The 16,661-nt window shown below is 36.9% G+C and overlaps 1 protein-coding gene across 1 annotated transcript in view; it reads left to right on the top strand.

The window, feature by feature from the left end:
- Positions 1 to 1,133: 1,133 nt before the first annotated feature.
- Positions 1,134 to 16,661, top strand: part of LOC107569616 (trichohyalin-like) — a 22,046-nt gene continuing 6,518 nt past the window's right edge. Inside the window, exons 1-6 of the mRNA XM_016255734.1 lie at positions 1,134 to 1,547; positions 11,489 to 11,668; positions 11,788 to 12,283; positions 14,159 to 14,168; positions 15,069 to 15,238; positions 16,113 to 16,264. Coding sequence (XP_016111220.1) covers positions 1,386 to 1,547; positions 11,489 to 11,668; positions 11,788 to 12,283; positions 14,159 to 14,168; positions 15,069 to 15,238; positions 16,113 to 16,264 — 1,170 coding nt within the window. The 5' untranslated portion in view covers positions 1,134 to 1,385. The remainder of the gene's footprint in view (positions 1,548 to 11,488; positions 11,669 to 11,787; positions 12,284 to 14,158; positions 14,169 to 15,068; positions 15,239 to 16,112; positions 16,265 to 16,661) is intronic.

The raw sequence follows: 16,661 nt of genomic DNA, 5'->3' as shown, positions 1-16,661 counted from the left end.
ACTGAATTAATGGTTTGGGGGGGAAAGTGCCAACTAAAATCAGTTATATTAACAATCGAGAAAACTGCAATACGACTAGATTCTTACCTAACTCTGCTATTAGTCATTCTTACCTAAATCTGCTATTAGTCTGCGTGATCTTCTTGTTGATTTCACCACAATCGAGAAAACTGCAATACGACTAGATTCTTACCTAACTCTGCTATTAGTCATTCTTACCTAACTCTGCTATTAGTCTGCGTGATCGGCATCTTCTTGTTGATTTCACCTTATTGTTACGGCTTATAGCTATCCATGATGAAAGTGGAGCGAGCGGTCGGAGAATCGGATCATCCAACAATTACGCGATGAATCTCATCAGGACGGGATTAGATTTCTCAAAGGACTTCTGAGATACCCGAAAAGCAGTAATTATCTGATACACGAACAAATGTAAAAACAATTCGTTAGTGAACTGGGTCGCGCTTTGTGGTTTTGACTCAAAAAGATCCGGTTCATACATAAGAGTAATTTGTTAATGAAGCCGACTACACTGGCACACTGCGTTAAAAGATGTGTTTTTGCCATTCATTTACGTTACTCTGTCATCGCCGCATCTGAAAAGTAGCACATGAAGCACTGGTAACATTTATATTTTATTCTGTGATAATTCTGGCCTGGCAGGTGGGGTGGCACAGTTTTTTCTTAGGGTGGCAGTTGCCACCCCGTGCCACCCGGTAGATCCGCCCCTGGTTATAGCGAAATACGCTTCAGCTGAGTATGAGGATTTCACCTTTCACATTTATTATAAATAGCTTACGCAAGTAATTTTCTACCTTTAAAATGTACCTGGCCCTCTTAAGTCCTCTACTGTTCGGGGACAAAGAAAATCCATTTATTTGTATTTATTTATTTATTTATTTTTGTGGTTTTGTTCATAACAAAAGCGAATTAAATCTTTATACACTCACAAAGTTAATGACTACTGTGTGTGGTATCAGAAAGAAACTGCGGCTGTGGAAATTGCGCGAGCTTATGTTTGTTGTGCTCTTGGGCGTTTGGGTGCTCATGGGAGGGGCCATGATTACACTGCAGTGTGACCCGCCCGTGACTCGTAATGTAAGACTGTAGTCACGCCCCGGGTGAGAGACAGGTGTCCGGGCTGGGGGCACATGCCGTCAGTGAGTCGTGTCCCGCGGGGCGGCGGAGCGCGGATGGCATTATCTTGTGCGCTGTGCACTCACCGGAGGCAGCTTCACGGCGGAGCGGGAGGGTGTTCGCCGGTCGCTGCAGCATGCACAGTGCTTTCGGCTGTCGTAAGGACTCTACCTTCAGGATCTCGTAGAGGCTACCAGGGTGTTGCGCAGCCCAGTTTGTGATTAATCAGCGTGCTCTAACGGGTTATTATGGCTTCCAGCTCTGGGAAGATGAACCAACCCCCCGGCGGCAGCGGTGCATGTAACGGGACCGCTATTGCGGATATCCCCAGTGGTGTGAATGCAGAGCAGGAACTGTACGATTATCAAATGCACACAAAAATGTGCAAGAAAATAGCACAGTTGACAAAGGTAAGCGCGTAATTTTAATACTCAACGGGACTCTTTATCTGAATTATCTGTTTTCTAGATATCCGTTCACACATCCGCAGATGTGTGTCTACATACATAGCCTACATACATACATACATACATACATGCATATATATATATATATATTTATGCAAACATACAAATGTCTCTTTTTGCTACCTACTGCTTTACTACATATTTTACGCTAAATCATTTACATGTACTTAAAGGCACAGAAGACCGTAATATATATATATATATATTAATATAATAAATAAAATATAAATTATATATTAATTGTTGTCTCTGTAAATTATATGTATATAAATTATCAGTATTTTATTCTGCCTGACGCACTGGATGGAATGCAATGCAACAGGGTTTTGATGCACTCGGCGTCGCTTCACTGTCTTTCCATTACAGGTGATGCAGAACAGGCAGAGGGTAATCCAAGACCAGTCACGATTTCAATAGATGTTGTTTGGTATCAGATGCGCTTTGGAGTTTATATAGTTCAAGGCAGGCTACTTAAGTTCACGCAGCAAATGGCTCATCTAAAATAATCTGACCTGTGGGTGATCGCTGGCAACAGAAATGTGTGATTATTTATTATCAGGTTTAGATGCGTGTATAAGAACCACCCCTTCACAAGCAAGCAGCAACCTGTTGTTTTGATTCGTAGAAGCTTGTAATATGGATGAGGTAAACGCAGTTCAGTTTGGCAAAAGACAGTTCTCTTCTACATTGTAGTTCAGTTAAGCCACATTTGTTTCAGTTTTGTGCTTAAAATAAGGCTTAAAATCTTGTATTCTCTATGGCCTTGGAATAGAGCACTTAAATATACAAAATGTACAATAATACTGTACATCCAAAAATGTACATCCAAATGTCACTTTGGATAAAAAACATGAATTAAAATACCAAAAGATTAAACAACCTACAACATAGCCCACACACTGAACACATGAAATTAAAAGTAAATGAGCACAACATTTAGTTTAGCAACAAAGAACTTCTTAATAGAAGCAAATGCATTTACACAAACTTCCCTATAATGCCAACCTGGAGTTTCAGTTTGAATTATGTGTTTTTTGTTAAACTGCACCTTGATGATGTATGATAAATTCAATAGCCATAATTCTATCTGACACTGCCTGAAAAATGATTGTCCTCTTGGCCAACAATGAAGAATAACTATAAAAACATTAGGGTTAAGGGCTGTATTATCTACACACAATTAATGGCTAATACATAGTCATTTGGGCCTTTACTTTTTTGAACCCTTATAATTTTTGGTCATCTTTATTAGGACTGTAAAAGAAAAATGAAGAGTTTATTTGCAAAACAGATAACTCCGTTTTATTTTTTTTAATTTTCAATAATCATGTTTTTTATTATGTTATCATGTTTTTATTGTGTTTTATTTTGTTAGTTAGCTGTATTTTTTAGTTCTTTTTTTACCTAATCAAAATAACCAAACTACAGTTTGATTGACATTAACCGGAATGAAAAAACATGAATTTTGAAAATTGTTACATTGTTACATTTAACATAATTGTTAAAATTGTTAACAGAGTTATCTGGTTTTGCAAACTCTTCAAATATTGCTTAAAATAAGGCTTAAAATCTTGTATTCTCTATGGCCTTGGAATAGAGCACTTAAATATACAAAATATACAATAATACTGTACATCCAAAAATGTACATCCAAATGTCACTTTGGATAAAAAAAACATGAATTAAAATACCAAAAGATTAAACAACCTACAACATAGCCCACACACTGAACACATGAAATTAAAAGTAAATGAGCACAACATTTAGTTTAGCAACAAAGAACTTCTTAATAGAAGCAAATGCATTTACACAAACTTCCCTATAATGCCAACCTGGAGTTTCAGTTTGAATTATGTGTTTTTTGTTAAACTGCACCTTGATGATGTATGATAAAATCAATAGCGATAACTATATCTGTCGCTGTGTGAAAAATGATGACCCTCTTGGCCATTTATAAAGTGTGAAAACAGAGGTTAAAGGCTTTAATATCTATACACTATTAATGGCTAATGCATACACAGTCATTTGGAACTGTTAAGGTGGGAGAAGGGAAGTGAGAGAGTATGTATCAGGTTTTATTAGGGAAGATGCCATATTTACTGAGAGTGAAAACAAGGCTGTGGGGATGTAAGCCTTTTCTATGGACTTTCTTCATCTGGAATTGATTTTTGGAAAGCATTTATATTTTTTGAATGTTGGAGACCCAGGTATATGTGCAACAGTACAAGCTAATGAGCGGCCTGTACATATGTCCCTCAAAGCCTTGTTTTTATTCTTGTCAAATAAAAAAAATGGCGTCTTTCTAAACAAAAGGTCAGGGCTCGAAATTCAAACCTGCCATGCTGTGCGTGTGTATATATGCATGCAGGAGTGTGTATGTGAGAGTATGCCTGAGCTTGAATGTCACAGCTGTGTGGAATCCCTCTCTCTATCATCATGTAAACATACTCCTAATAGATATCTTTAGCTGTGTGTGTGTGTGTCTATTAGAGCAGATGTGTGAGTCATACCCTCTCTACATTCGGCTCAGCTTTTTTGACACTTAGTAATGATACACACCAAGCCACACTATTTTTACCAATCAGGAGCATAGGAGATTTGATCTACTTCAGTCTATTATTAATATAAGAGCATGATGGGAATGTCATGGGTGGCATGACACTAAATGCTAAAAAAACGTATGAAAACTTTAAGGTCCAATCAGGGGTGTGTTTCCCATACAACAACGCAACTCACAGCTAACTGTTACATATTTTGAGTTTATCAGTTATTCATTAATTACATTAAACACAGGTGGTGGAGAAATTAATTTTGCTTGTTAATTAATTAAAAAATGACAATGTGAGATTTTTTTGTAGTTCATTTACACAAACAACATGTTAATATGCAGTATATAATTGGCATACACTTATGGTTAATTACATTAAACACAGGTGGTGGAGAAATTAATTTTGCTTGTTAATTAATTAAAAAATGACAATTAATGTGAGATTTTTTTTGTAGTTCATTTACACAAACAACATGTTAATATGCAGTATATAATTGGCATACACTTATGGTTCATTTAGTCAGCAGCTTTCTCCACAACGTAATTTCTTTGAGATGCTACTGTAATAAAAAAGGACTTCTTAACTATATTGGTTACCTGTCATTTTGCTGCTTGATGTTTGATTCATTCTCATACAAATTTATGCACATACATTACAGACTCTTCAAAACAGTGCTAATTAAAGCTGAGGCTAAAATATTTAGACTGAAATGTATATATAATTTAAATGGAATTAAATATATAGAATGTACTGTAATATTAGCTTGCTTTTTTTCTTTAATAGCATGATATATTGAAGTACATATTTCATACTTGCAAGAAATTATGCTTCTAACCTCAGGTCGAGTTCCAACCAAAGAGTTTGCATTGGAACTATGATTTTGGAAAACATTGACTTGTTGAACTGTATTTGTAAGAATAGAATTTGCGGCCATAGCTGAGCTGGCTAACAATGCTTTTGAGAAAGCATTGTTTGCTTTGAGTGACTGCAACCTAACTTTGCATCTTTTTATAATTCTGGCAGATATTTAAAAGGTACCAGGTTGAAATTATGAACATTTATGAGGAATAACTAATCACTGGATTTGTCAAATGTTTGTGATGTTTGTTGCTTCACATCTTTGAAAACTGTTCAGAGTTTTGCTGGATTCACATAGAAGTAAGCAAACTAAATATTTCAAGCAGATTTCTATCTGTGAAAAAAATCAATACTTCTTTCTTTTGAATAGAAATTGTAATCTCAATGTCTGCACAAATTTCCATTAATAAATGGTTGTTTCCTGTACAACTGTTCATCTATATCAGATAAACCAAAACAAACAGTGGTTGGTCATTTTACATATCAGATGGCCACTTGGGGAGTTCTTGGCCAGAAAATGTCAAAAGCCTGGCTAGGCTGCAAACATTAGACAGACAAAATGTGGTTAGGCTACTCACAGTAGCTAAACAGCCATGTTTAACAGACTTTTGTAGGGCTAAGGGTAATTCACATTAATGATAATAATGATGACTAACTATAAAGTTTTAATAATCATTCTAAATGTATGAAAATAAGGAAGTCCACAGTATAACGGATCAGATGAATGGTATTTTGGAACCACTTTCAGAATGTTGTTTTTTTTTTTCAGCTGATAAATGATAAAAACATTGACTGAATCTATTTGACTTTTAACAGCTTTTAAACCGGCACATGCTTAGAAAAAACTGAATGTTATTATGTGTTGGAGTGGATGCTAAATATTTATCGTTTTAGTTATCTTTATAGTTATTGTTCTTCGTGTAAACATGCCTTCACACATGCAAATGCACCGACAATAAATTCACTAGCCGTGTCAGAAATGGCTGTCATAAGCAGTTTTTGAAATGTGGACAAATGGGTAGAGAAACAGGCACAGATGCTTCTATCATTTGTGTTTGTTAAGGAGGGAGAAGGAAAGCAAGACAGCATGTATCAGATTTCATTAGTATGGATCTTAGTAAGGCAGGGTGCCATGTTTGCAGAGAATGAAAACAAGGACAAATAGATAGAGAGAGACAGGTATTTCAGCACTTTCTATTTAAAATAGTAATTTATGTAAACAAAAAATCTATTCCTATAATCTGCTGTTTATCCTAATTTTCTCCCTGTCCCAGTCCATTCCGGTCTGCTAGTTAAGTTATGAGTGCTGTTGCTCTATATAAAGCTAGCAGACATTTCAGTCGTACAGATATATGACATTACTTTCCCTTTTATTCTGTGCACCGTAAAACATGAGTTCATGTTCAAGGACTGAGAGGGAGAGAGAGAGTGAGAGGCAGGGAATTGACCGAAGGTGAAAGTTATAGTCAGAGGACAGAGAGAGAGAAAGAGAAAAAGAGAGAAGGTGGTCGGCTTACAGAAACACTGTGGGGGACAGGAAAAGAGGTGGAGAGAGAAAGATGGGTGAGAAGGAGACGGTGACTTCCTGGCAGTTTATCATACGGAATGTCCAGCTCTGCTGCGGTGGCGATTAACGACAGACAGTCAGGCGTCATGGTAGCACACGACCCGCTGGAGGGATGAGTGAGATGTTGGGAATCTGATGACACCCCAAGCATGGGGACTTGTGGGTAGGACACATTGATGGATAGCCAAAGTGACACATAATATTAGGACTCTCTCATATGCCTACACATTCAGACACAAATACACAAATGCTCACAGATTACACTGTGTTATGAAACGACACTTTCTGCAAAAGGTTTTTTTTTTCATTTATTTTATTTTTTTGACAAATGGTCAGTGAAAGGATTATTTTATTTTCTGTTCACTTAGTGAAAGTTAAAAAGTGATGTGACATGTGGCCAAGTATGCTCTGCATTTATCCCATCCAAAGTGCACACACCCGGAGCAGTAAAGGTGCCCAGGGAGCAGTTGGGGGTTCGGTGCATTGCTCAAGGGCACCTCAGTATTGAAGGTGGGAGAGAGCGCTGTACATACCCCCCCCACCTACAATTCCTGCTGGTACGAGACTTGAACCCACAACCTTTGGGTTACGAGGCCGACTCTCTAACCATTAGGCCACGACTTCCAGCAATAATGCAGCTTATAATCGTGTGTGTGTGTGTGTGTGCTTTTTAAGTTTTTACAAAATCAGCACCGCTGTGGAGTAGCCCAGTACCTGCGTGACTCGACATAGATATAAACAGAGAGAAGTAGCTCCGGCTACAATGTTCTTCCACAAGATGCATGCAGTTCTGCTTATTAACCGCTAGAGCACCAAAAGTTGCGGACTGGAGTTTTAAATAAAGTTAAATTTAAGTTAAACTGAAAAATAATGCATTATGGGTGACAGGGTTGGAAATTTAGCCTTAATTAAACTACCACTCAGTAGGGACTAACTGGTTTGGGAACAAATGTTGGGCTTTACTGTTATACACACACACACACACACGTATGTTTGTATGTATATGTATATATCTTATATATCTTAGCCCATCAACTTAAATCCAGGTGATCAGCACCACACATTTCTGAAATTGCAAACGATGCTGGGCAATTGACAATTGATCACCTTACAATTAACAACATTTTTATGAACGTTTATTCTAGTCTTTATACATCAGAAACACTGGTAGTTTTTTGATAAAATAAATGTCCCCACTATTTCATTAGAACATAAAAAAGACTTAGATCACCCCCTTTCAACTGCAAGAAATATCTGAGGCCATGTCAGCATTGCAGAGCGGCAAGGCCCCCGGGCCCCAATGGTTTCCCATCAAATTTTATAAGAAATTTTCTGTTAAATTACCTCCACTCCTTCTCAGTATGTTTGAACATTCTTTATCTCAAAGAACTCTGCCAAAGTCCCTTACCGAAGCATTGATTACACTTTTGTTAAAGCCACAGAAAGACCCAACACAATGTAGTTCATATCGACCAATTTCTTTGAAAAATGTCAAAAGCAGATGTCAAATTTTAGCAAAGTTACTGGTTATTCGTTTAGAGTCTCCACTAGTCAATATCATCTCAGCAAATCAGACCGGCTTTATAAAAGGTCGGCACATATTTTCCAACATCCGTCGCCTCTTAATTGTTATTTACCCCCCCCCCCCCTCATCTCAAGACACCCCTGAAATTGTAGTATCATCAGATGCCGAAAAGGCATTCGATCGAGTGGAATGGGATTATCTTTTTAACCGCTATGGATAGGTTTGGATTCGCCACCAGATTTATTGAATGGATCCACCTGTTGTATACTTCTCCAGTTGCTTCCGTGGTTACTAATGAATGGAGGTCAAAAAAATTTTCTTTGTCAAGCGGCACTCTGCATTCGGCCCGTTAAGCCCCATTTTATTTACAATTGCAATTGAACCATTGTCTATAGCATTAAAATCCACACCCTCTTTTCATGGCATATAAGGTGGGGTGTCGAACATAATCTCTCAGTATATGCTGATGACCTGCTTCTATACATTTCAGATCCTTTATCATGCATCAATGATATTATCAAAGTCTGGCAACATTTTGGGACCTTCTCGGGCTACAAGTTGAATATTTCCAAAAGTGAGTGCATGCTTGTTAATACACTTGCCAGGCATATGCCTGACTCCGTGTTTCCCTTTCGCATGGCAAGGTCGGAGTTTAAATATCTGGGTATTAATATCACACAAAACTTTAAAGGACTATAATTTTACTCCTCTATTGATTGAATTTAAAGCTGATCTTCTAAAATGGAAGATTCTCCATCTGTCTTTGGTTGGCTGGGTGAACTGTGTTAAAATGACAGTTCTTCCTAGATTTTTATATCTATTTCAGTGCCTCCCTATCTTCTTATCCAAAGCCTTTTTCAACACATTAGATAAACTTATTTCCCATTTTTATGGGATGGGAAGACCCCTAGGATTCAGGAAAGAGTTTCTCCAGAAAAATAGGATGTTTAGCTCTCCCTAACTTTTTATATTATTATTGGGCGAATAATGTCCAAAAGCTAATCTATTGGATGCGCTCACCAGGAGGTACTGATTGGTATGAAACAGAATCTAAATCCTGCACAGTAAGTTCTTTACAAGCCCTAGTAACATCTAGTTTACCTATTAAAATAGCAGAAAACACAACAAATCCAGTTGTTCACGTCACTCTTAAAATATGGACTCCGCTATGTCAGCATTTGACGTTAAGACAAGCACTTTTGCTTCAGAACCCAATATGCAATAATCATGCATTCCTCCCTGCCAAACTAGACTCTGCATTTAAACGGTGGCAAGATAAGAACATCTTTATATTGATGGTCTTTTTGCAAGATTTAATGATCTGCGTTCCAAATTCAATCTTAATCAAAAAATAACCTTTTCCGTTATTTTCAGATGTTATTTTCACATTTTGTGAATGCTCAAAGCCCATCATTCCCAAACATTCCCTCAAGTCTTCTGCTGACTCTGTTAGAAGTACACTTTCATCTACAAGGCTTTATTTCAAGAATATATACAATTATCATGTCTTTAAAAAGTGTAGGCACAGACAAGATTAGAAGCAGATGGAACTAATATTTTGAGAGGAACTTTGGAACAATGCCCTACGTAGAGTGAATAGGAGTACCCCTTGTGCCCGATTGAGTTTAATACAGTTTAAAGTATTGCACCGTATGCACTTAAGCAGAACACGGATTGCCTCTTTTAATCCTACCTTTGACAAGACCTGTATAAGGTGTCACACAGGTGAAGCGGACCTGACTCACATGTTTTGGATGTGCCCTACGCTTACGGCTTACTGGTCAATCATATTCAATACACTTTCTAAAGTGTGTGAAGTACAGCTGAAGCCATGTGCCGAATTTGCAATATTTGGTGTTTGAATCGAGTCTGACTCAAAGACAACTAAACATTATTGCCTTTGCATCCTTATTGGCTCGCAGTTTTATTGGTTTTATTACTTTGGAAATCTACAAATCCACCTAAAGCATCACACTGGCTTCAGGATTTGATGTTATACCTACACTTGGAAAAGATTAAATATTCAATTAGAGGTTCCCATAAATTCTTTTATGTCTGGCAAACATATTTCTCTGATATAAATGTGCTTCCTGGGGAGTAATGGGATTTATATTTTTATTGCAATTTCTTCTTATTCTCACCCCTCCCTTATGTAGGGTTTATGTTGTTCATCACAGTGAAATGACACTGTATAATACCTGATTGTAGTATCCAATTACTTTTTTTTTGTAGTCATTCAACTATTGCATTTTTGTTATCTTTGTTTTATTTTAATTTTTTTTTAACTTTATTATTATTATTATTATTATCTATAATAGGCAGTCTGTTTTGGGTTGGTTGGGGAGGGTTTACGAATATAAAAAATACAATCTCAGTACAAACAATAGCATTTGTCTTTGGAATAATATCTATATATATATATATATATATTATATGATTTAGCTTAAAGAATAAAGTCATCACACTGTATTTGTAAGAATTTTGTAAACAAATAATTTACTGCAGAAAGGGTGCAATTAATGTTTAATCTTAGGTGTCAATGAATTATTTCTTCAGAACTTGCGAACTTCACAGAATGTTACTTTTTTTGTAACGGAGAACATACAAGGTTATTGAGTTGTGCACATAATGTGGGAAGTGGGACTTGGGAATTGTGGTTTCTTATTTTACCGATTCAACAGGTTGCCAAAATTGTTGGATTACGTTTTCATGTTGTTTTAATTTCATGTTAGATAATTTATTTAAGATATATAACCATTCTCACAACAATTATTTGTGTTGAGGGATTAGTGCCTCTAATGCTTGAAAAATGCCAGGGGACACTAATGTGAAAATGCCAAACACAGTCGAACAGCTGTGCACAACCAATCGCAAGCACTCGTAGAAGGTTAACACAGACATCTGCAGAGCGTAAACAGACACACATGTACTAGATAAACTGCAGCTCAGTAACTGCAGACTGTGGGTGTATGACTGGTTCAATCAGAGAGGTGAAAGATTTCATCAGTGAGAACAAGACTCTTTGTTTAGCGCTATAGGCCTGGAACTACACTCTTACGAATAAAGGTTCCAAGAGGGGTTTTCGCAGCAACAGAAGAACCATTTTTGTTTCCCCAAAGAATCTTTCAATGAACAGTTCTTAAAAGAACCATTTTTTTTCTTAGAGCAAAGAACATTTTATAATCTAAAGAGCCATTTTTCACTATAAAGAACATTTTGTGCATTGAAAGGTTCATGGAAAGGTTCTACATGGAACCATAAATGCCAATAAAGTACCTTTATTTTTTAAGAGCATGAAATGAACATACACACGTGGACCGCAATCCTTGTCTTGCCATTATAACTGTGTTTTAATTATATTTATGTGTGTGTGTTTTATGCATAGGTGATATATTCTTTAAACACTAAAAATGAGGAGCAAGAGGCAACTCTGCAGTCCCTACGCCGTGTTGCCACGGAGACGCAGGGCAGCCTCCAGCCAACCACAGGTCAGGATGAAGAAGAGGAGGAGTCAGCATTTATTCTGAGGACACGCCTTCTAGAGCTGCAGGCCACCGTAGAGGAAGTAAAAACAAAAATGGTCACACATACACACGTATTCTGTAAATGGACTCATTATATTAAATACAACATGGAGAGTATCACTTTATTTTCTTAGGATGTGTGGATGTGTATCCATTTCAGGTGGAGGAGCGTGGACAGAGGGCTGAAATAGAGTATGCGGAGCGCATAGCCGTGTTAACCCAAGAGACATCAGATCTGCACAGAGACTACCAGAACCTGCAGACAGATAGAGACAACCAACACAAATTACTGCAACAAACACAGGAAGAAAACAAGCGCTTGGAGAATGAGTGCCAAGAGCTACGTAGAGCCAGAGATGAAGAGAGAAAGAGAGAGGAGGAGGAGAAGATGCATAGAGTGGAGGAGGAGAGGAAGAGAGAGATGGAGGAGAGGAATCGAGAGTCACAGGAAAGACAACGAGTAGAGGAGGAGTGTGAAGAAAGGTTGAAAACGGTAAGAAAGGAGCTACAGGCTCTGAGGGAGGAGAAAGAGAGAGTGGAGAAGGAATGGAAGAGAGATGTGGAGGAGTGGAAGAAGAGCGTCAAGGAGATGGAAGAAGAGAGGAGGGAGGAGCAGAAGGCAGCTGAGAAGACACTACAAAAGAGCCTCAATGAATGTGACCCTGGACCACAAAACCAGTCATAAGGGTCAATTTTTCGAAGTTGAGATTTATACATAATCTGAAAGCTGCATAAATAAGCTTTCCATTGATGTATGGTTTGTTAGGATAGGATATTTGGCCGAGATACAACTATTTGAAAATCTGGTATCTAAGGGGGCAAAAAAATCAAAATATTGAGAAAATTGCCTTTAAAGTTGTCCAAATTAAGTCCTTAGCAATGCATATTACTTATGAAAAATTTACTTTTAATATATTTACAGTAGGACATTTCCAAAATATCTTCATTTAACATGATCTTTACTTAATATCCTAATGATTTTGGGCATAAAAGAAAAATCTATCATTTTGACCCATACAATGTATTTTTGGCTATTGCTACAAATATACCCCAGCGACTTAAGACTGGTTTTGTGCTCTAGGGTCACATATAGATAAAATGTCATATAAAAATGTCAGAATATTTTTTTTTTTTGAATGGACACCAGTAGCAGTTTTGGCCACAGTTATTATGGTTTCATTTTTTTCATTAAATTTTTATTATTTATTTATATATATATATATATATATAAATTATTATTTAAGTGTCAATTTATGACCATTAGATTTACTGTAATTTTATCAGCATTTATTATCTTTTTTTAGTGCATAATTCTATTTAATATACAATATACATATAATAGACATTCAGTATATTTAGATTTTATTTTTGTTATCCGACATAAAACATATGCCAAATAAATATGCAGGTGATCCGCTGTGGAGACAGAACCAGCCAAAAGTGAGAATAATTAGGTTTAATGAAATGAAGATTTAAAAACTGAATATAAAATGTGACACTTTTTAAAATTTCAACCACGAGCTCGTCTTACATTATCATCATGGAAAAACTGAAAATTGTCATTTCCAGGCCTGATAATTCATGAAGATGTATGTGGCGAATATAAATGTTTCTATTTATGCATAGCAAAAACAAAACACTCATTGTGTACACACAAACCAGTATTGCTTTACAAGACATCTCACATAAATTCACTTGACTGACCATTTGTAACTGACCTTTCAGCAGGGTGTTCGTCTCAGTGTAAGGGGGCAGTAATTACTGCTGTGACTGACACTTCCGAATCGAATTGAGACAGAGATTAGAGGGATCAGACAAACACCCACAATTACCATCACTCAGACACACACAGCTGTGTAGAAACAGATGGCATACCCGACTTAAACAGTCTGTGACAATATCCCACAGATCTGTAGTCAGTTTTTCTACAGCAAAATCTGCACAGAACCTGCAGAATATAAAAATAACATAGGCTTTTTTTTAAGTCGGACACAAAAGTAAGTCGTTACATTTAGTATTTAGAACAGGATAAAGCCAAGTGATTAAATCAGTAAGAGTTGCTAGGCATGCAACATTGACTCCACCGTCTCTGATGCAGCTTTTTACATACTAAATGTAATATAGTATCTTCACTAAATAAAATGCCAGGCACAGAGTGAGATGAGTAACACCCTCTCTGCTTTGGCACTACATCCTTGACAGAAAATTAATCAGAGGCACCTCAGATCTGCAAACTCAGAGCAGCTGCTGTGATGTAATCAAAGGTTCGTGGGCTCAAAGTGTTCATGAGGCGGCCAGAATTGACTGATTAAAGTCATCTTGGGCTTCATGGGCCTGACAGATGATGCCGTTATGGTTGTTCATTTCTGCTGCAGGATCATTCAATAAGAGGATCCAGCAGAATAATGGACAACTACATTTTTTAGTTTCTTAAGAAAATGTGAGTGGTGCTAGGGTGTTTGTCAGGTTGTTGCAATGCAGTTTCTGAGGTGTTTGTAGCGGTTTTTAGTGTGTTACTATGTGGTTTCTAGGGTGTTCTGGGTAGTTGTTGTGATATTCTCATGAAAATCTTCTTAAGAAAGAAGTTAAGAAAGTGAATAATAAGATACATTCTAGGAAGTTCATAAGATTGTTCCAAAGTGCAATTCTTGAAAAATTCTCGAGAAGTTATCACATATCTTCTTAAGAACATTTTTTTTTTCTTAAGAAGAAAATGACATGCTTTGGTGTTTTCTTATTGCATGGCATTGGCGATCCAAGAAATCTTGAAAAAAAAAGAACATTCTTACGAAATACAAAATAGCAATACATCATATTCTTAAGTTAGGAAAAAAAGAAGAAAATAACAGCTAAGAAGAATACAGAAGGATTTAGTGCTTCCTTCAGTGCAAGTCTATGATATTTTCTCTTCAGTGATCCTCACGATTTGAAATATAGTTCATGTGCATATCACAAACAGTACAAGTTATGCTTTGTAGGTTAATACCTATGGTAAGGGATTTCCTTCTAACCCTAATGCCAGGTATAGACTGCACAATTTTAGGCCATAAATTGTGGACAAAAGCCCAAAATCTGAGGAAGATCTGTGCTTGTTCACATGAGTGACGATTGAATGAGGTGATCTGAGAGAAGTGCCGATACGATGCCTATGCTCAGAGCCTTGCAATGTATTTTGACTGGAAATATCATCGCCAATGATCTACAGCCAATGAGAGAGCAAGATACAGGGCAAGGGAAATTTCAGGGGGAGGAGTCATAGCCTTACATTCCTGTATCACTTCTCGCGCTTCCATTTTTTACACAAGACAGAGTGGTCAGAGTGGTCGGACCCCCAGTCTCTGATCCGTCATGTAACATGCAAACGACTGAAAGGAGCATTAATCTGATGACTTTGAAAATTGTGTAGTGTAGACCCAGCTTAAGTATAAGCAATTGTAATAGTTATGCTGATTCGTGTTACTCATTTCTTTTACAGGACCTGGAGGAGCAGTTGGAGGATGGGCGTCACCGGGTGGCCGAGGCTGATGCTGTGGCAAAGAAGGCAGAGGAGGAGTTAGCTGTAGCCAAAGAACGATTATTACTGCAAGAGAATGAGCTACAGAGCAAGTCAGGTGCACATGCACAGTACAGATCAGTGAAAGGCTTGTGTACTTATATTTGTCATCATTAGACATCAAATTAATCAGATATGCTAAATAATTAATCAGACTATTAGCTTCAATATTTCAAAATCAATATTTGGTAGAAAATATTTCAAAGAGAGGCTAGTAAATAATTAAATAGACAAAATAAAAAGTTATAAATATATCCATAGGTTAGTTTTACTTCCATATCACTGAACAGAAGCCTACAGTCCACAGACATTCACTTTTTGCAATCAAGTTTGCCCGTCTGTCCGAGGTAGATTTAGGGGCCGTTCACAAGACATATTTTCAGTGTTTTGTCAGTATTATTTCTATAATTGTTGGTCCACGCAGACATGTGTCAGATGGACGTCTTTGCCTTTTGCGTCACACCTCTTTTTTCAGTCTCCCAGCATAAGTGCCCTGTTTTCGCTGTCAAGTTCAAAATTTGAAAAATGTGTCTCAAGATCTGAGCATTCTGTTCCATTCCATTGCGCTGCATCTGTCTTGTTTCTCAGGGAACAAAGCTAAAGCATAATTGTGGTACTTCAAGCTTAAATTGTTTTGAGGGTATAGGAAAATGTCTTTTTACAGAATTTAAACCTAGGATTACGTGGCATGATTGTTTTTTTTTTTTAGATGAGTAATTTAACATGAACTAAAAAGCCTTAATTACAATATAAACATCTACCGTTTTAGTAGTATATAAGTTGACAGTCTGTTTAATGTTAATTGTTCCAGTGTTGATTTTTACATCTCTATTGAAATTATTGCTTTTGTCATATGACACTTGAGATCACCAGCTTGTTCACTGATTGTTCTGCTTCCTTTAATTTAATTATCATCTTTCTCATTTCTGCAGAGGAGTTAATGAGCCAGAGTTCATCTCAGGTGAGGTTCTCTGCTGAAGTGGAAGAGCTAAGGTCTCAACTGAGTCGTCTCAACATTAGAAATAAAGAGCTGGAGCTTCAGAACAGTGGCCGATCCAATGACCACGCTCGCATGCTTAAACAGGCAAGCCATTCAAGTCATGTATGAAAGATTGTATTTCTAAGTTGAATGCACATGAACAGCACCACAATGTCGTAATTACAATGGGAAACACAGGATTTTATTTTAGCCCTTAGTTTGGGGGGGGGTTGTGCGTGTAAGCAGTGTTAATATTAACTAAAATTATTAAAAATAATTTTCGGTAAATGGAAAAAGCTGAAATATATGGAAGCCCGTTTCCGCCACTAAATAAAAAAATATAATTCTGTAAGTCATAATAATGAGAAACTTTCTCAAAATTATGACTTAGTATCTCGTTATAATGAGAAACTTTCTCGTAATAATGACTTAGTTTCTCGAAATAATGACTTATTTTCTCATAATAATGACTTAGTTTCTCGTAATAATGAGAAACTTTCTC

Source organism: Sinocyclocheilus grahami, unplaced genomic scaffold (genome assembly GCF_001515645.1).
Source record: "Sinocyclocheilus grahami isolate Dianchi unplaced genomic scaffold, SAMN03320097.WGS_v1.1 scaffold1365.1, whole genome shotgun sequence".
Taxonomy (NCBI): domain Eukaryota; kingdom Metazoa; phylum Chordata; class Actinopteri; order Cypriniformes; family Cyprinidae; genus Sinocyclocheilus; species Sinocyclocheilus grahami.
Note: the sequence above shows the minus strand (reverse complement) of the source record. Positions and strands in the feature narration are given on the sequence as shown.